This window comes from Microcebus murinus, chromosome 10 (assembly GCF_040939455.1).
Source record: "Microcebus murinus isolate Inina chromosome 10, M.murinus_Inina_mat1.0, whole genome shotgun sequence".
NCBI lineage: Eukaryota > Metazoa > Chordata > Mammalia > Primates > Cheirogaleidae > Microcebus > Microcebus murinus.
Genome location: NC_134113.1, coordinates 77,550,872 through 77,572,560, shown reverse-complemented (window position 1 = coordinate 77,572,560; position 21,689 = coordinate 77,550,872). Strand labels below are relative to the sequence as shown.

Here is a 21,689-nt window from a genome sequence, read left to right as displayed (position 1 = left end):
GGCTTGACATCGAGTTAGGTGCACCTTCTAAATTATTTCTTGATCTAATTTCAGTCTGCCAGTCCATTACTTAGAGTACTGTTGGTCATTATAGGACCATGACATTGATGGCAAAATTGGGAACATCTTCAAAGAAAAAATATAGTCTGAGGCTAACACGGATCACAGTCCACTCCCTCCATGTGCTTTCTAATAATGACTCAAATTCCCTGATTATGCAACAACAATTGGTTATAGAGCCAAAGAAGGGCATTTCTGCCCTATAAACACCAATTTTGTAATAGCTGCGCTGGAACATAGATCAAAGTGGGCTGTTGTTAAATGCTCTAAAAGACAATGTAACAACTTTTCATGGGTCTAGTAGCTTTGCTGCCTGCCTAGGTCTGGGGTACTTATGGGACACGGATACTCTCTCTGTCAGGAAATCAGAATGGAATAAATATGTGAAACTATAGATAGATAGATATGCATACAGATACAGACATAGAGAGATATACAGATACAGCACTAGTTTACTAAAAACAATCTTTTAGGGAAGATTTTCCTATATGGGTCTTAACAAGATAAAAGACAAGGGGTGGGGAGACAAATGGGAAAATGAAAGATACTAATAAAGGTGACTTTACTCAAGAACAAACAAAAAGATTCTGGCAGTACTGACTCCAGAAAAACATGAGAAGAAAGGCAGAAGGTCATGTGAGTTCCAATACATATTAACATTTCATTTGCCTCTTAAACAAAATTATTCTCCAAATTTCTACTAAAATAAAACTGTGCTGGCCAGACCCTGCCTAAGTACTGGGTTCCATCATGAATGCCATGTCTTCAAACAGAAATACAGACAAACCAGAAGGAACCCAAAAGTATGCTGAACAAGGATCCCAGAAACCATATCAGAAGAGGAACCGCATGGAGAAAATAATGGGAGACGTGAAGCTATCATAAAATATTTGGGAAGCCATTGGAGAAAAAAAGCACTGGATTAGGCTGCAGCAAAATGCCTCTGTAACTAGCTAGGAGAGTCACCTAGCAAATAATCTCTCTGGAGCCCATAGGAAAGATTATGAGCCCAACGGAGATGACCTTAAGTACCTTTAAGTTATATAATTTTATCATTTCAAAGTGGATCACTAGTGAGGAGAATAATGAGAAGGTGATTATAGTAAATACTCACATCTTTGTTTAGTTGAATTGTTATATGTTGCTGCAAGAAGAACTGTGAGTAAAAATTGACTATAAGTAAAAATTATGATAAGTAAAAATTTGGCTCAATATATAGAGCTTTTAACAGTTAAAGTTGTGTAATAATGAAACTAATTATATCAAAAAGTCATAAGAACATTGTTAATGGAAATATCCGAGCAGGTGCTGAAGACTATGAAGGAGATATAAAGTTGACTACTAGTCTCTTCCAACCCTAGCATGCTGTGATTCTTTAGGTCTAACTTATCAAATTCCTTTCTTCCAGATAGATTACCTTTGCCATTTCATAATTATATACATCAACTATTCCAGGATTTCATAGTTTTGTTGGAATATCTGAATTTGCTTCATCTCACAGGTGGCTGGTTATTCATGTCAACTACTGTTGTGTATGTCCAGCTTCACGGACGTGGGTCCAGCTCTTGCCTGTGCTGGACAGTCTTCCTTTTGGTTATATTAATACATCATTTGGTATAGGTCTTGGGGAAGTTTCCCAATATAACTTACAAGGATGCATATAACCTTGTCATAATCCTAGGGCCAATGATGTAAATGATGTAACCAACTCTCTTACTAGCTGTTAGCATGTGTTAACAGGTTCATATGCATTATCTCATTGGATCCTCCCAGTAATCCAGGGAGGAATGTGTTAATATTGTATTCTTTTTACAAATAGGGAAGCTCAGGTTCCAAGGAGTTAGGTACCTTGCCCAATATAACTGAGCTAGTGAGAGGCAGAATCTGGACTTGAACTCAGGTCTAGCTAACTCCTGTGACATCCCTACTCTTAACCACCAAGCCCTACTACAGTGATTCTGAGTATAGTCCCTGGACCAGTAGCTTCAGCATCACCTGGGAACTTGTGAAAAATGCAAAGTCTCACATGTACTGAATCAGAAAAAACTACTGCTCTACTGAACTGAACATCTGCCCAGAAGCTCACACTCTACTCATTTAACCATACTTATTTTTGTAACTTGAATTTGAAACTTTCTGGTAGCTCCTTAATCTTTCTTCAGGGGGAGAAAAAGAAATCCCAGATATAGGAAAGTCAAGTTTCCTTTTTCTTCCCTGAAACAGGAAGAAGGGTGATTTCCTGTCCAACCTAGTGAAGGGATTAAAGAGTTGCTGCTTTAAAATATACCTAAGAGGGAAACAAAAAGGAAATAACTACCTTTGCAATGTAGCTAAGCAGTTGTGGTTGAACGTAAAAAGTGAATAGACCAAGATCTTAAAATTCCCCTAGAGACTTTATATAATAAATAATATTAATATTTTATACATAATAAAAATATTATATACACAATAAAAATAAATATTATATACATAATAAAAATAGTTAAAATAAAAATCCTTTCTACATATGTAGTTTTTTAAAAAAGAAAGTTAATTTGTACATATTTGCCTGGTGAATACATCAATGGGAAGAGCATTTCCAAGGTGGTATAATCAATGACAGTTATCCTCAGCTTTCCTTAGCTTAAAAAATAAAAATCCTTTCAGCTTTATAGCTCATGCTGCCTAGAATGTGACCTTGGTCTTTTTCAAGCTTATCCTTAGTCCATAGCCCTGTGCAACTCTGCAAATCAGTCTATAATCTCTTTAATATCTTCCTGCACGTGCAATTTTAAAGCTCAGTCATTGGCATGTAAGCCTTCCTGTAGTTCAAGGTCTCTGGTACTTCTAGCTTGCCAGATACAAGGTTATCTCAAGGTCAATGGGGATAAATATGAGTGCTATAACAAATGCTGCATAAACCACGATGGTTTCTCTACAGGTGCAGATTTACCTGAGAAAGGTAGCAAGTACCTTTTAGTTGTACAGAAATGAAGTGAAACAGGAATGACCTTACTTTACACCCTATGTCATACTAAAAGTAAAATAAGCACATTTCACCTGGAAACCTTGACTAAATAAAAAGAGCTCCTGGTCTGGAATAAAACATGATTCACTGTATTGTATAAGGGTGCTCTCAGATGTCTTTGTCTGTAGTCAGTGTTTTATTACATATATTTTGCTGTCTCTCCTTTCAGAAAGGGGTGCAGGGGGCTAACAGAGAACAGCATCCATTCTTGTCAGATGGTGGAAATATGGACTTCACTAATCCATCTTTTCCAAATCCATCTATATGTGGCCTGCATAAAGCCACAAAAACTCAGGAATACAGGCAGGCCAAAGGGACTGGGACAGGCAACCACAACTCATACTAGATCTAAGGAATGATCTATACACCATCTTCTATTAGTGAAACCCTTATTTGATCATCATGTCCCATAACTTCAAAGGGAAAACTAGAGAAGATTTAAAAGAAAAAAAAAGACTAATAGACCCTATTATGATAACTCAGTATACAAAAGAAAAGGCTAAGACATTCTAAAGAAAATTATTGTCTATCAAGAAGATTCCTTCTTTTCTTTCTTCATTTATTCATTTACTCAATATCAAGAGAGCAAAATCATATATGGGAAGTATCTGGAAAATACCAACCAGCTCCACATGTTCTCACCAATACCCCCCAACAAAACAAATAAGAGGAAATGGACTCAAAGAAAAAGCATAATATAACTTGGCTGACATGACAGAAAATGCCAGATGATTAAATTACTGGAGCATGTTTCCAGGAAAGACTTCGAATAGGCAAGAGTGGGCAATGCTAAGTCGTGGGGAGTCCTATCTGCCTGAGAGCAATGGTTAAGACCTCTTAAGGTCTCTTTCATCTGTGGTTTGTAATTGACCTCTGCTAAATGTCTTCTCTAACCAATGTAAAAAGGCCACTAAGATTCCATTTAATAACAGACAATTATAGTTGGTTGTAAAGGGAAAAATGAATACTTTATCTGTTGCTATGTATACTATACTAAGTATAAATATTTTGTGTATAAGTAAATTTGCCCAGAAGACCACACTCTACTCATTTAACCATACTTATTTTTGTAACTTGAATTTGAAACCTTCTGGTAGCTCCTTAATCTTTCTTCAGGGTGAGAAAGAGAAATCCCAGATACAGGAAAGCATCTCACTCACAATCTTGTGAAACTCAGTCACAACTTTATGAATGTCACAAATGAAATCAAAAGGAGTGGGTTAAATTGCAAGTTTCCACCCAGATGCTTAATACTATTCAGTCAAAATATATGTCCACGACCTTTACTAAATGTGAAATAGTATTTAATGGTCAAAGCGTAACTTACCCTTGCCATGTCCACCAAGAAGTTCTCAAATAATTTCCATATGTGATTACTTGTATAGATTTCCTTCATTTCCACTTCTGTGTCGACGTAACAGTGATTAACAAAGTTCACGTAAGCAATTTTAATCTGTGCAAGTTTCAAATACAAAAAGGAAGTTAAGTTTTCTTTATTGTTCACTCTCAAGTGTCAACTACAAAAGGACAATATAAACTTCGTGTTAGTTCCTATAGTAAATTATAGCAGGCTTCATGTCTACCCAGAAAGCATTCCCATTTCCCTTGTTTAGCCAAGATACCCACTGACCCAGAGGTGAACACATGGCCTGGCCCTCCATCCCCCAAGTGCAGTGACTGGTGTGAGAACAGGCACTTCACTCAAACCAAGCCTATCATATTTGAGACATTAGGAGTCAAAATCCCTCCTCTTCTTCTCCCTCTCCCTTTCTTTCTCTCTCTCCCCTCCTCTTCCTCCTCCTCTTCCTTTTCCTCTTTTTTCTTCTTTCTTTCTTTCTTTTTTCACTCATTGCTACAGTGAAACAAAAGGTAAACCTGAACTTCACGAAACCATCTTCTCCAGGAATGTGGAGGAAAACTATGCCCAGAAGCAGGGAATGAGGCAGAAGGATAAAGGAAAAAAGGACAAGAGATGGAAGGAATTCTGAGATTGCTTAAACCTCTGGATCCATCTAAACAGCCATCCTTCCAATTCCCAAGTACAGGAGCCAATACAATTCCCTTTTTTGTTTGAACTAGTTTAAGTCAGGGATCTGTCACTTGCAACCAAGAGAGTCCTAATATAAAGTTAGTATTGTTAAATGTTTTAATTGACACATAATATTTATACATATTGGTAGGAAACACAGTGATGTGATACATATAATGTATACTGATAGGATCAAGGTGACTAGCATATCTATCATCTCAACCATTTGTCATTTCTTTGTATTGGGAACATTCAATATTCTCCTTCTAGCTATTTGAAACTAAATAATATATTACTGTTAACTGTAGTTATCCTACAGTGGTATAGAGCACTAGAATGTATTCCTCTGAACTAGCTGTAATTTTGCATCCTTTAACAAATCTGTCTCTATCCTTCCCTCCCCCTACCCTTCCCAACCTCTGTACTACTTTTTCCTCCTGTGAGATCAACTTTGTTTAGCTTCCGCAAGTGAGTGAGAACACGTGTGTTTAACTTTCTATTCCTAGCTTATTTCACTTCACACAATGTCCTCCAATTCCCTTCATGATGCCACAAATAACAGGATTTTGTTCTTTTTTATGGATGCATAGTATTCCATTATCCACATATACCACGTTTTCTTTATCCATTCATCTGTTGTTGGACACCTAGGTTGATTCCATATCCTGGCTACAGTGAATATTGCTGCAATAAACATCGGAGTGCAGATGTCTCTTCAATATATACTGATTTCCATTCCTCTGGATAAATTCACAGTAGTGGGCTTGCTAGATCATATAGCAGTTCTATTTGTAGTTTTTTGAGAAACCTTCATTCTGTTCTCCATAGTGGCTGTACTAGTTTATATTCCCAACAACTGTTTATGAGAATTTAAATATGTTGACTAAATAATATTTCATTGCCATTAAAAAAAATTTAGATTTCTTCTTCTGAGAAGAAACAAGCTCACAGTTTATCCTCTAAAAAACTGTATTATTTTAAGATGTAGTAAGATTCCTTTCTAGAATTAGCCAAATTCCATATAAAGGACTGATATGATAGAGGATAAATGATAGAAATATGGCATTTCTAAAGTATGTATGATAGTAGTTCCTTCATTTGCATTTTTCTTTCTCTCATTATAAAAATCTGATGAATGCTATAAATCTCCCCAGAAAAAATGCATATACATAAAAAAAATCAAGTGAACGATTTTAGGGGATTCATGGAATGCAAGTCAGACTCACAAGGAATGCAGGATCAGCTTCCAAACCCAAGTGATTCCCTGTGCTTGACTGAGGTCTAACCAAACCATTCATGGCAGAGTGCATGTGTCAGGATGGGCACAGGGTGGGGGCAATGTGAGCCTCTCAGGCACTATCACAACCATCCTGACAGCAGCTGGCCTCACTCAGTGTTTGCTATGTGCCAAACACCCTCAGCCTTCAGTATGTGTTATCTTATTTCATTTAATCCTCCAGCTATGCTAGCAGGTACACACGATAATTATTTCACTTTAAAATTGTGGAAATTAAAGACTAGAAAGGTTAAGAAACCTGTTGGAGTCAGTTACACAACTAGGCAGATATAGATCCAGGATTCTGACTCATCCTTTAATTCATTTGTTCATTCATTCAAAACCTATGTATTGGGTGTAGGTTCCAGCCCCATATAAGATGATGGTGAATAGAAACAGACCCAGTTATTACCCTCATAGAGCATATAATTTTGGTCAACAGATATTTGTTAACTAATAAAGTTGAAATTTCAAGCTATAGACTCTGACACATTTTCTAAAAGAGGCCAGGGAAGTCTTCCTGGAAGAAGAAAGGCTTGAATCAAGATCTGAAGGATGAAGTGGAGTCACTTAGGTGAACATAAGAGGCAAGAGTGGTGTAGTCAGCGGGAACTGCAAGTAGGAAAACACATGGCCGGGACCAGGACCTCAAATAAGGACAGAACCTGTGAATTTCATCACGACACTATACTTCCTCTCTGCCATTTTATTTCAAACCAATCAAGACATGAAGTACCTTTGGGCTGAGGTATCAACAATTCCACAAAATTTCACAAAAATATACTTTCAAGTCCACCACTGCATAGGACTCTTTGAGAGTTGGGAAGTAAACATCATCTGACACCTTTTAAAGTTACTGTGATTAAATTGTCACACATTTATGAACTTTGCAACAATACACCACAACGGTGGAAAAGAAAGAAATTGTTGCAGTGTACATTTCTGGAAGCCTCGTGAATAGAATCCTACTGGCAGACAACCAGCTTCTACTGAGTTTTGTTCTTACCATCAGAGGCAAACTAGGACAAAGGACCAAAGAGGATGTGTGAATAAAGCAAAATGTGTGTGCACATTTTCAAAACTGCATCTATTCCATATAGCCAGGTAAACCTGCAGATTATATTACTTAATAATAATAATGATACATGGTCCTGCAACAGCACTATCCTAGCCTCTCCAGTCAATGACTATGAATCATTTATCAAGCACCTGCTTTATGCTCAAAAACACACTAGACGTTACACGTAAACCTTCCTGTTTAGTCACAATGCCACGTTTAGAATTTACGAGACTTGTATAGTAGCTCCCACTGAACAGTGGTTATAGTTTAAGAAAAGGTTTATCTTCTTTCATCACTCCTTTCAGAACATCTTATTAAAAAGTAGACCTTTTTATGCTCTTTTAAAATTTTCCACCCTGTATAGCTACAATTCCTTGACTAAATATATGATATTATTATTAGTATGGGAGGCTTCTGGACTTCCATAAACTTTAAAAATTAATAACGATTCTACAGCTGCCAAGCGCTCGCCAGGCTTACCTCAGGGATGCAGTCATCGTGGGTCACCACCCTCACTATGTCGTCCAGGGGCAGAAGGGAATTACACTTGATTTCAGTGTAGACGTTTTTCCCTTCTGTGCACGCTGCCAGCAGCTCCACCAGGGTGATGTGGTAGGCTAAGGGGCCACTCTCATCCCCTCGGTCTCTCTCTGAACACATCATATGGAGAAGGACTGGAAACGATGCTCTATCATTGTAAAATATCAGCACATCTTCACCCCCATTTATCAACTGAAATGATAATAAGAGAGTCTACATAGCAGCCCAAATGTTCATCCTTGCAATTATTTCCACAGGCTTGATCCATCTGAAAACACATGTATCTCTTTGCATAAACATAGATAATATTGCAAAAGCAGAGCTGTGCCAAGGCAGGGTAGTGAAAAGATTATAGTCATATGCCAAGGGATCAGTTATGAATGCTATGAAAACCAGTCGGGGAGATATGGGAGCAGCAGATGGGGCAAGAATTAAATGGCATAGAAGATGGTAAATTGTTCACCAGTGAGTTACACTGAAATTAAACCTGGAAAAGAAGAAAGTTATTTCCCTCCACTTTAAATGGAAGACCTCTACCATGAAAGCATGAGAAATCTTATAATTTTACCAAAGCCATAATAAAAGCCCCCATGCACTTCAATAGTGACTGAATACGTAAGCAAGTACATTAAGCCAAACGCAATTTTACGAAAATCTGGAAAATTCCATGTGTCATGGGAAGGCATCAGCAGAGAATAAAATATAAAAATCATAGATGGGAGAAATAAGGAGAAAAAGAGGACTTTAAAATGGGAAAGACAAAGACATAAATAGGTAAGAGCTTTTAGAACATAAATTTTCATTCATATTTTATTTACATAATTTTAGTGGAGAATTCCAGCAGGTAGTAATTTTATTGTTCAAATTCTATGACATCTTATTGTCCATCTATTATCATTACTAATTTTCTAATCACAGTGTGAGATATTTGGTGGGTAACAAACGATCTATAATTTTTTCTCTATTTATTATATTTAAATTGGTAACATTTTAATTGATAAGCCAATTAATTGGCTTACTTTGAAATTTGAATTGAAAGAGAATGCATATGTGTCAAACATATGGATCATATATTAATATAATATTATATTACAAATACTTCTTTACACATAGAACACTTCACTTGACAAGTGCCATAGGACTGGCTTACATAGTGGCTGCTTTTCCATTCTAATTCTTTCCTTAGTGATCATAATACAAAATCAAATTAGTTCCCACATCTATAGGCAATGAAGAACTAATGTGAATGTAAATGTAGATAAGAAAAAGGTAAATTTTACAAGTTTAAACTTTTCCTTAAAATGTTTAATAACAATATTTTACATTTAACAATTCAAAGGTTTAAGCTGAATTAATTTGAAGATTTCTATGTGGCAGGAAGAACTCATATTGAATCAACATGGATATCTCCCCATGCCCAAATTTAAGGTGTATATATATATATATATATATATATATATATATATATATAAACATTCCCCCATGGCCGGGCGCTGTGGCTCACGCCTGTAATCCTAGCTCTTGGGAGGCCGAGGCGGGCGGATTGCTCAAGGTCAGGAGTTCAAAACCAGCCTGAGCAAGAGCGAGACCCCGTCTCTACTATAAATAGAAAGAAATTAATTGGCCAACTGATATATATATAAAAAAAATTAGCCGGGCATGGTGGCGCATGCCTGTAGTCCCAGCTACTCGGGAGGCTGAGGCAGAAGGATCACTCGAGCCCAGGAGTTTGAGGTTGCTGTGAGCTAGGCTGACGCCACGGCACTCACTCTAGCCTGGGCAACAAAGTGAGACTCTGTCTCAAAAAAAAAAAAAAAAAAAAAAAACATTCCCCCAAACCAATCTAATCTACTATGTAACTGATGGAAGCCATGAATGGATAATCCATATGGGCCACTAGAGAATCATTAGATCACAGAGCAATGATTTACCCAAATGGGCTCTTTGAGCTGCCAATTCTTCAACATGTAACACTTGGTTCCTAATAACTTATTACATAAATGTCATTCAATATCAAACATCAAAATGAAAAAGGCAAAATAAAAAGCATTTCATCCATTCGTTTTTCTGAAATTATTAACTTATTCTAAACAGCAAGTTTCCACATGTTACAATAAGCCACTGATGAGTATTTTTTATTAATTAGTTTGATTCTCTTTAAAGCACTCTGCAAACAGTAGCAGAGAGTGGCAGAGAACACCCATTCTATATTTCACAAACAGAGCAACAAAGGCACTGGAAAGACAAGAGTTCATCTGTCTTTGAAATATTATCGGAAACTTAAAGATATAAAATTTTGTCGCTTTCATTCCAAAATTCCAAATAATCCATAACATTTCATAGGATTTTGTCCATTATTTAAAATACATGAATTCATTATGGATATAAAAGAAAAGTCAGCTCTCAGAAAATCACAAAACCAACTTAAGACACATTGCTTCACTAGATTAAAGCAAAATATACTTGTTCTTAAGTAGTTATGATTACATTATTTTCCAGACCTATGTTGTTGGGGTTGTTTTCACTCTAAATTAACAGAAAATACATATTGTTTACGTGAAGCTGATAAAATGCAAACTGAGAACATACCTCTGTCATTACCATATCCTGGCATTTCTTCACATATTTGCCATCTGCTTTGACAATCGTTTGCAAAAACCTCAGGTACTCCACGTGGCGGCCATGTGTCTCGATGCAGTGCACAAAATGCTGCACAACTCTCTCACTAATTTCATTGCACAGATGGTAATTGTTCATGAAGATGTGCCGCATGGTCTCTGCTTCAAGGAGCTAAACACAGAAGAACGTGCCCTTGTAATTCTGACAAGATCAATTTTCTATTCTACAGTATTTACACTAATTTCCCTGCTTGTGACCAGCTTTATACAAAGCCATAGTGAATTTTCTGTGCAAGTCTTTTATGAAATGCAATGAGATCATTAACTACTAAAGGAAAACTGAGCTAACAAAGGAATTTAGTTGGAGAAAGGAGCTTATTATCATAAAGTGCATGATGTTGGCAACAGTATTCTTGAGATTAATTTAAAATTCAAAGTTAGCTCTTCCCTCAAATCCACTGAAACACATTTTACAGACAAGGGCAAACTCCACCTTTGAGTTTTCAATATTTATCTTGGTCGTGGTATTGTAGAATTACTTCTTTGTTCTACCGTATCTCTTTCCTGACATTAAACTACATACATATAAGTGAAGTCATCATTTTGCATGTACAATTCATGTAATTTTTCAAGTTTCTTTAAAAGTTTCCTTAATGGAAATATAAGATGTTTGCTTTTAGGGAAAGAATCCCTACAAGGAAAAAATGAGATTATGAAAATTAAAAATATTATAATCATTAATGTTACTAAAACAAATTTGATGCACACTTAACTATACATATTAGAAGTCTCTAAAATACTTACACCTGGAGTTAAAAACAAATTCAGATGTTTATGAAGAAGAACTTGATTCTGTGGATTTCCTCGACAGAAATTCTGCAGGAACGTATGGGCTAGATTCATTACTTCATTCATCTTTTCATCAGTCTATAAGTTAAAGAGCAGCACGTGATGCAGAGAAACAAACACAGGAGAGTGAAGTGTTACCAAAAATACGCCTTTTCACCCATCAACTATTTTTCTCCCTGCCCCACTGTTTTCACTCCCCTTTCTGACCATGCACCATGCTCCTCATCTCTGCACAGAGCCACCTCTCCCACCCCTGCCTTGCCCCCACCTCCCCGTGGTGCATTCCCCTCTCTCTGTCCTCTCATCTCACTCCTCCTCCCCTCTCTGCTGTACCCTCCTGGCCCTCTAATTCTTCCTCTCCCAGAAATGTGCCCCCTTTCCCAGTATGTTATATATCTGGCTTTTTCTGTCTCTTTTTTCCTTTTTTCTCCCTTTCCCCCACCTTCTCCATCCCTCATTCTCATACTTCTTCCTTCCTGTCTCTCCCAACATCTATTCCTTCCATTCCTTCTCCTCTCCTGCTCTCGCCCCTTTTCCTCCTGCTCTGCCCTCACTCCTTCCTCCTCTAGTGAAACAGGACAGGATTAGGACAAAGGGAGAGAAGTGAGTAGTATGCAGGGATGAGGGACAGTGGAGTGCCATGCTCTTTCCTGCTGGAAGGCCGTGGTGGGGCTGTGCAGAAGTGAGCCTGTGTTTGTAGGAAATATGCACTGAAGGGCTCAGGGTTGATGGGGCATCAGGTGGGTGAATTATTCCCAAATAATTAAGGGAGAAAAAATTCTTGGTAACTTGGCTAAACATTTGAAATTGTAGCAAAATGAAAAGTTAAAGAAAAAAAGTAAGGACTAACCTTTTCATAGGGTATCTGCAGAAGATCCAACACCACTGAATGAGCCCCCATATTTTTCAGTAATCGTTGATGTTGATTCCGACACTTTTTATTCTGTACGCAAAGTTTACTTAGCCTAATCAAAATCTTTTAAAAGAAAAAGAAAAACATTCAATGTAACAAACAACAATATGAAATATAAGCAAAAATTTCTTGTAGCAAATATAAATCTATTAAAAATATTGTATATCTACTGACCTCCTTTACAATACGGTAGTTGTTGCTCTTATTGCTGTCGATCTGAGGTTTCTTTGTTCCATCCTGCACTGGACTTAGAATGTTTGATTCCTAAAATAAACACAAATATGCATTCTTATGCCACTTGTAACTTTGTAATAAATTTATGTATTTTGTATTAATAGTAAATGTATTTTGTAATTATTTTGTAATAAATTCATGATTCAACTTAAATGCTTCTTTTGTACTTTTTTACTGCATAAAAAGTTCTTTGGCTTGAATAAGCCATATGAAGTACCTCTACCCAATAAGAACCAAATTACAAGATAAATGGAATTACTACTAATTATGAGTTAACTTTTAAAAGTTATTACATGTATTAGTATATACTTTTATGAGATTATATATATGTGTGTGTGTGTATATATATATACACATACATATATATATATCTCAGACACATTATGGTTTTATATTGCCTACAAAAGAAGGAATAGTGAAAAATCTAGGGCATAAAAAACATAATTTTATCATGAGGATGAACAGAATATGTTCTGAGGGAGCATATCATAGCAGCTGAACACATCTCGGGGAAGGGAGGAAAGAACAACTTAACCCAAGGATTCTCTCTGCCAGGTTACCATGACATCCTTAACAGTCACGAATTGGGACCAACCAAGCATGCACAGAACCACGAAAATGAAGAAAGAAAAATAAGACTCAAATTAAAAATAACATTTTAAATTACTAAATTAATAAAGCTTATTAAGAGGACCTGAAACACCAAAAATACTTAATCATAACAACTATTATCTGTAGCATAACAATAAAAAGCAAGTATAGGGATTGCACAGATTGTAAATATCAACTATTGGGGTCACCATGTGAACATAAAACACCAATTACAAACAATTCCGTACAGAACATTTATTAGGACTTAATACATATGGATCTAAAAGAAATGCACAGAAGCTATGGTCCTTCTCACAGGTCCCCCTAAGAAAACAGGGAAAAATATGAAAATAAAGATTTGAACTAAGCAGAATTCACTATTCAGATGGGGAGAGAGAGAGATAGAGAGAGAAAGAGAGAGAGGAGTGCTACAGCTTTAGACAGCTTTATGAGGCAGGTCAAGTTTAAGCCAAGGTCTTCAAAGATGAAAACCATCCAGTTAAGTATAGAGGAGGTGTGAATGGGCAGGGGCAAGACTTGTGAGGTGAAGAAGTCACCTTAGGCAAAGGTACTGCAGCACGAACGAGCATTAACAGCATGTAGAAAACAGCAAGAACTGACAGTACACGCAGCAAAAGACTGGGCAATCAGGTAGAGTGGGGCCTGATGGCTTCCCTGATTTACAATATATGCAAAATTGCACTTGGCATGAACGTCAAGTTCAACCAAAAACACCCTAAATTTTTTTACTATAATGATGGTGTTGGTCTTTCTCAGTTATAGGAGACACTAGTCTAAGCTCAGGAAAAAAGTATCAAAAATATATAAGGCCAACTGATAAACTTTCATTTGTTCTAAGCTATTTTTCCTACTGTGCTCCAAACAAATCACAAAATAAATATAAAGAAAGAACGAAATACTTTCCTTGCTAGTCAAACAATTCTGATGAAAGACTTCACCCAGCAGACTGATTTGAGCCAGCACCTTTCCTTAGTCAGCTTTGTATTTCTCTTTCGATTCTCTCTCTGGCAAATACTGTCCTGAGGCTCCCACCCCAAACTCCACTTAAGCAGGTGACCTCCTCTCATTTTACTGAGTGGATGGAAATTCCTCTCCATGGCATTTCGTTTTTTCCATCTCAAAATTTCCAGTACCATCCACCAACCTGTCTACCTTTCCTCCTGTGTCTCAGAGAACAAAACTTATGACGCACGGATTTGGAAATTCCTTCTCTCTCGCCCCTCCTTCCTGCCCCATTCCTCCCTGCTTCATCGCCACCCTCTACTAACTCTTTCATCTCTTCAAAAATATTGTCAGATTAAAGCAATCCAAGCACTTGCACATCCTGGGAAGGTGTCTTTGCCTCTCAGATTATTGGCCCCACTGAATTTCTCAAATGAATACTCTATACCACACTGTACTAAAATTGCTTTATGTGCCAGTGACTCCCAGTTACCAAAACTGTCTTCAGCGTTTGACTCTGTGGTTCACTACCATTTTCGTTAAGCCCCATTCTCTTTGTTTCATTGTGACATGATACTTTTCAAGATTACCTTCTGCCTTTCTGGCCACCTGTCTCTCCACTCACTAGCACTGGCACTGCAAAAAGTAAAAGATGCAAATGCTGAAAGCCTTCAAAATATTACACATGAGATTCCAGGGCTGTGTCACCTAGACACCTTAATGAATACCAGGACAGAAATGAAAGCAGTCCAATCTTCACATGAACCAGGCATATAAAAGAGAGAAAAGAATGTGAGATATTACCTGCAAGACACTAACCGTTAAGCAAATCTTACAAAGGTACAGGAGAAAACGTTAAACTATATATGTCAGTGAAGCAGGTATAGAAGAAGAAACACAGCCCAACTGGCTAAGACAAATGGAAACTTACTTAGATGAAAAGACAATGGAGGTCAAAGAATGACACAAATACGGTTTCTATTTGATAGTGGAAATTATTGATGAGAAGTAGAAATTGCAAAAGCTAGAAATATAATAAGATTTCCTTTTTCTGATCACAAACGTGGAGGCTGAAGTTTTAAAACAACCATTCCATTTTTTTCTATAACAAAAGAAATACTAAAGAAAACCAAGTTTGTACCACAAACTAAGATTAAGATATTACCAAGTCTTAAGATTGACAAAGCTCCCTCGGTAGAAAGGAGATCTTTTGATATATGTCAACTTTAAAGAAAGCTTTGGCAATGCTTTGGCAAATATATTTAAGCCTGTTCTTCAAACAATAACCTAAAGAAAAAAACAAATGCCTTCTTTTAAGGAACGTAATCATAGGCAAAATGTACTACATTACAAAAAGTTATGCTCTTTATTTCAGCCCAGGGGAAGGTACAGACAATGCTAAACTCTGTAAGTATGGAAATTATGAAGAATAATGATTTTAATTTAAAATTGCCAGCAGTCAACAAAAGGCAATGACACTAGAGAATTGAATAAACAAGCCCTTTTAATTTCATAAAATAATTCAATGTAATTAAATTGAACAAAAACCCATAGAACATCTGGATGATTCCAAAGCAGTGATCAGGATAATTTAACAAATATGTAAACCATGTAACTACAGTTAGGTTTTATTTTCTTATTTTGATGCCAAAATGGTGTAAAGGTGTTGCACAAGTTTTCCTCCAGAAAGGGCAGAAATTGACTATATTTTTTATATTCTATAAAACTTTATTCCTAGGTATGTGGCCAAATCTACAAAGCCCTAAATTTGTTCTAATGACAGAATATCAGGGAAACTTATGCAGAATCCCAGAGTTCAATAGACGCAGGAAAAAAACAAACAACAAAAATAAACAAAAAACATTGTTAACACTGAGAATAGTGCCTTGCTTATAGTACCCCTCCAAATGATCCTCTAGACAAGAGGGTTGAAGAATAAATACAGTGCTCCAAAAGTAGTTGCACTTTATTGTCACTGCTTCCTATCATTTGGACAACCTGAATTTATTCTCTCTAATGGAATATGGGAAACAGCTAGTTAAGTCATTTTATAGAGGCAGCTATATTTGTAATTGCATAGTATATACCATAAAACGTCAGGTTCAGAAACAAGATAGCAAGAACAGTCCAGAAATTAGGTGGGCAGCAGGATTCTAGGAAGAGACACAAACAGTAAATACTGGTTCTAAACATAGCTTCCCCCCTAATTTTTTTTAAGAGAGAAGGTCTCGTTCTGTCATTCAAGCTGGGATCATAGCTCACTGCAGCCACAACTCCTGGGCTCAGTCAATCCTCCTTCCTCAGCCTCCCAAGTAACTTGGACAACAGGCATGTGCCACAATGCCCGGCTAATTTTTCTTATTTTTCTGAGAAAGCATTTTGCTATATTGCTCAGTCTAGTCTCTAACTCCTGGCCTCAAGCAATCCTCCTGCCTCAGCCTCCTGAGGTGCTGGGATTACAGGCATGAGCCACCGCACATGGCCCCCAGTTTTTTTGTGGTTGTTTTTTACATCAGGCAGGGAAACTCTTTTATATCAATAACAAAAGTGATATAAGAAAATAATATTGTATAAACTGTATGATGACATAAATATTAGCACCAGTGAATGGGGACCTGGCTCCTTAATTTAAATTAAGTAAGAGCAATCGTGCTTTTAAAAATAGAACTTCCCGAATCCTACCACGTAGAACTGCCTTCATCTGCAGCTGCGTGATTAAAATAGCTCAGTGCATGCCTTCTATTTATCCCCACCCCACTGAAGTCTAAGGAGGTCCTTCTTCAGCAAAGTTGTCAAGTCAGCCAGACTGCAAAGCCTTCTGCTCACCATCTGCATCTCTCGCCTTCTCTGGGTAACCACTCTTCAATCCAGCCAGGGCCCTCCTTGTACCAACCACCCTTTCCCCCAACTTCGGGTCCCAAATGCCTTCCTTCTCCCTTCCTCTCCTCCCTCCAAAACATGGGGGAATAAAAAAGATCTAATAACCAACTGTTTTATACTTTGGGGCCATGAAGATTATAATTTAGCTGAAGCTCTTCAGAATAAATGTTACCTCCCTGAGATGACTGCATGATAACCCTCTGTGGGCTGAGGAGGTATTTTTTTCTCCCTCCCATCTCATAGTAATCCCATGTACTAGTCACTGAGGAAGACGTCACCCTAGATCTGTTTATCTGACCTTGCATGTAAAACTAATTTGGGCCATCACAGTGTCATAGTTGACAGTCTCTGCCTCCCTGGGAGGCACTTAAGACAGCTTGAAGACTTGGGCCCAGATCCACAAGGGGCGGAAGAGGCTGTGTGCTCCGTTACCTTACAGGCAGATAACTTCCCTCCAGACTCTTTTTTCCTCAACTTGAGCCCAAATCCCTTTCCTTCTTGAGAATACATACATATTTCCTTACCTTACCCCAAACCCATTTTCCTTTCTTTCTGTTTCAAGACAAATACAAATATTGATGTTTTCTAAGTCACTTGATGTCACTTTATAATAGTATTTGATGATGCTTAATCTGATGTCCTAGAAAACACCCTAAATCTCCTTTACTATCTGTACCTCTGATAAATAAGATGACAAAAAAGTGTGTGTCACTGGGGTGCATCCTCTTTGCTTACAGAGATATTTAGGAAAAACTGGGAATATATCAATGATAGGTACGTCTAATGTAAACTAATAACTGCTTTCATAAAAGCATAACAGGAACCCATTATCATACAGCTATAATATAGCCCAGGAGTTTTTTGGTACAACTTCCAAGCAGCTAAAAACTTGCCAATATTATATAGAATGTAGAAAGGATGGGCAACCTTTTAGTCAACAGAGTGGCATAAAATAACAAAACACTGTACAGGAAGTAAAAATAGTAGTACAATAGAGCCCTTAAAAACTAAATAATTTTGGGTAAAAAACAAAAATTTTTTTTCAGATTTACATCATGTGAAAAGGACTTACTGATTGATACTCATGTATGGCAATCACCTTCAGTGGCATTAACTCAGACATACAGGACAAGAGTATGTACAGTGATAGAAACAAGTAAATAAATTATATAATGAGATCTGAGGCAAAAATAGAAACTGGAGACAAGAAAGCAGTTTCCATAAAAAGAAAATTCAGGAAAGCACTGGCTACAGTTAAGGGATAAAAGCTCTTCGTGCAGTTACCACAGCATCCCTCATTGTTCAAGTCAAGTAGCAAGATTCTGTCTAAAACATATGGGCTCTTTTTGTACCAGGCCATGCGGCTTAGGTATTCTACCAGTTAACTGTTGTCAAAAGTCAGTTCACCAATCACAAGTTTTGATGAAGAAACAAGTTAATGGAGAACTATTTTCCCACTGGGCAGAATCAAATACTAACATTTGGGAAAGCAGAGCTTTCTCTTCAAGATATCCTTCTAGAGGGCTTTGCTTCCTTCCTCGCTTCATCAAAGGAAAAAAGATCGGAAGTGGCAGGCAAAGAATGGAAGATGGTTTTTGCTTTTAAAGAGTAAGGAGATGTGTAGGTAGCAGAATACCATCAGACAGGAAGGTGTGCCTGGAGAGAAATAGTGCAAAACCCATGGAGGGAGGTAAAGAAGAGAGGCAGGGAGAGAAGAAAGGAAGGAATTAATGTATAATTAATGAAATGTAATAATTAATCAATAATAATTAATTAAGATAGATCTGCAAACTATAATTCAAACTCCTATTAGGAATGTTAATGCTAAGAAAGAGAACCAAAAACTCAACAATAGGATTCCATCATGCCCAGTGAAATATAAACAATCAAGAAATCTTCTGAGAGGACTTATAAATAGGTATGTTTAAAATTATCCTAGAGATAGTGAATAATAACATCTCTCACACCAGTTGGACCCCTCTGTGGTTGCCACGTGTCACGCGACAGTGTTCATGAGGACACCATGGTGTCACTCACCATGTGTAGCTTTTATTGGGAAAGGGGAAACTACAAGCCCAGCATCAGCAATAGAAGGGAAGGCATGGGTCCCCCATCCTACCATCACCCCACACAGAAGTGCTGGGTGCTCTTCTGGATAGAGTGGGTCTAGACGTCCAAGTAGCCACATCCTCTACCCCCACAGCAACTACGTGCAAGTTTGAGAGTAACCTTCTCAGTGAAGGTTCAGACAAACGGATTCAGCACCAGGCAGTGCCTGTTGTTCACAGGAATCATTTAAGAACACCAGTCCCATGGTCTATAGACATTAGACTGCTTCTGCTGGGGGCAGAGGCCACAGGTCCATGAGCAGCCAAGAAAGTGTACAGCCTCTTGGAAGAGAGCAACGCCCCATCCTGCAAGAACAGTCCCGGCCAGCTCGTTGTCCGGACAACCCAGAATGAGCCCCAAGGGACATTTTTCCATTAATTCTGTTCCTTACATCACCGGCTGAAAGAACAAAAGAAAATATGAAGTAAAAACAGGCAGATATAAATCTAAAATGGGTGGATATGAAAAAGAACCAATTAGAAGACCTGAAAATGAGAAATATAGTCTTTGAAGTAAAAACTAGATAGATGGTTTAAACAACAGACCTTAGATCAGTGACAGTATAACTAAATTGTTTCAAAGAAGCTGGCAACCACATATAGGTGGGTAGATAGAGATAAATATAGATATACATACAAATATAGAAGCAAAATCGTTGTAAGAAAAATTAACCATCAAAATAAATATCATGAGTAGGAACTTGTCTTGGAAGCACCACAATGCCCAAGTGACCTGCTTTTGAATCCTAAACAAAGGGCAATCCTGACTTAACCCACTAGGATATGGTTTCCTGAGTTAATCTCCCCTTCCTATATTTAGAAGTCAACACGTATTTGAATGTGATTAGCAATTAGTAATTGCTCCCAATGCTACTGATAATGTCAACTTGTTATACTTTGTCTAGCCTTTAAGCTTTCAGAAATGATGGTACAGTCTTCTAATGCCCTGGAAGATAAGTTTAATGAAGGAAAAGACTATAATGTACTATCGATAATAAAGCTCATAGGCTCCAGGGATGCAACGGGCTTACTAGGTGACCAAATCTATTCCATTCTCTTTATTTATAAGAGATCAACTACAGTAATGAGATTATTTTGGATCATATGCTGAGATTTGTTAGTGTTAGTAAACAGACTTTCAATTCACATTTATTGCCCACAGTGTATATAGAACTTACCACTGAGGCAAAAACAAACAAACAAAAACAACACACTTCTATATTATCAGAGACATTTTTTTATTCCCAAAATGAAGAATCACATTAATGTTATCTGATCTTCTGATATGTAAGCAGGCACAAAGTTAGACCATTATGAGCTGTTTTAAAACAATTCCAATCGTCCTGTGTTTAGAGCCTTTGTAAGATTTACTAAACAACAAAGCACTATTGTTTGTATCCGCCTGCTAGAGTGCATGCTGCCTGCTACTGGCTGTTTCCATTGATACTGTGACATACTGCATCCTGTTTACAATACATCACCACTATCTTTGGCTGCTGGTTCATTGCATAACACAGATTATTGGGCTGTGTGTAAATTAGTAACTTTGTAGTTTCTCACTTTTCCCCCTTCTGTTAATCTATTATATGTGTAGCATACTCCTGGCTTCTCAATCCACCTATGCGTGTACATTTCTACTCCTACCTCACTAGGTTCTTGTTTCATAACCTTACACCTGAATTTGTACAGGAGCCTCTTAATTGGTGCCCTACCTTAGCCTCTTCTTCTGAACCATTCTAGATTCTGCCAGACTAAATTTTTCAAGATAGTATACTCACCTCCCTACCCAAGAATCTTCAAAGCCTCCCAATATCTAGCCATTTCAAATACAAATAGCTTATTCTTGTTGAATTTTGCTTCTCTTGCTATTAGTCTTGAATACATTAACTAACTAATTCCTCCCTATCCTTTAAAATAGACCCATGCTACACATCTGGAGAGAAGCCTTCCCCAAGTCAGCAGGCCCTTACTGACCTCTCCCTTTTCTGTACTGCATAGTTCACTATTTAATCAACTACTCTGTCACACTGTTTTATGAGCATTCATTCCGTGTGTTCATTCTTTGAGGGCAAGAGCTATGCTGGAATATTAGATTTGATTCTAGATATCAAACTTTAAGAAAGGGAATGAAAAATTGTGTACAAAGGCAAGTAAGCATGATGGTAAATAGACTGAAATTACACTTTAAACAGGGTTTGAAACAAGGATTTTACTCTGGAGAAACATGACAGTTATTTAAGTACAGGAGGTTCAGATATGGTCCACGTTGTCCATCAGTGAATAGACATCACAGGGACAAATAGATGGGCTTAAAATAAAGAACAGTTGTCTATTGCTAAGAACTGTCAAATAGAATATGACAAAATAAAGTACAGAGAAATCTCTCCTCTATAACATTTAAAAATGGTAGATAAAATATTTAAAATATCTCGTTTTAGTAGGGAGGCCAGAAACCATGAAAATACATAAAAATTTTAGAGCAATAATTGAGCACTAAAGCCACTATTGACCGTGGGAGTTTCAGTCCATGCCTAATAACCTGGACTCTGAGTTTTAATATG

The 21,689-nt window shown here is 37.3% G+C and overlaps 1 protein-coding gene across 1 annotated transcript in view; it reads right to left on the bottom strand.

Moving 5' to 3' along the window:
• The window catches only part of ITPR2 (inositol 1,4,5-trisphosphate receptor type 2), a 467,092-nt gene that overhangs the window by 254,188 nt on the left and 191,215 nt on the right, over positions 1–21,689 (bottom strand). The window contains exons 27-32 of the mRNA XM_012739535.3: positions 12,527–12,616; positions 12,290–12,415; positions 11,395–11,517; positions 10,562–10,762; positions 7,913–8,164; positions 4,395–4,520 (exon numbers count right to left, since the gene is read on the bottom strand). Coding sequence (XP_012594989.3) covers positions 4,395–4,520; positions 7,913–8,164; positions 10,562–10,762; positions 11,395–11,517; positions 12,290–12,415; positions 12,527–12,616 — 918 coding nt within the window. The remainder of the gene's footprint in view (positions 1–4,394; positions 4,521–7,912; positions 8,165–10,561; positions 10,763–11,394; positions 11,518–12,289; positions 12,416–12,526; positions 12,617–21,689) is intronic.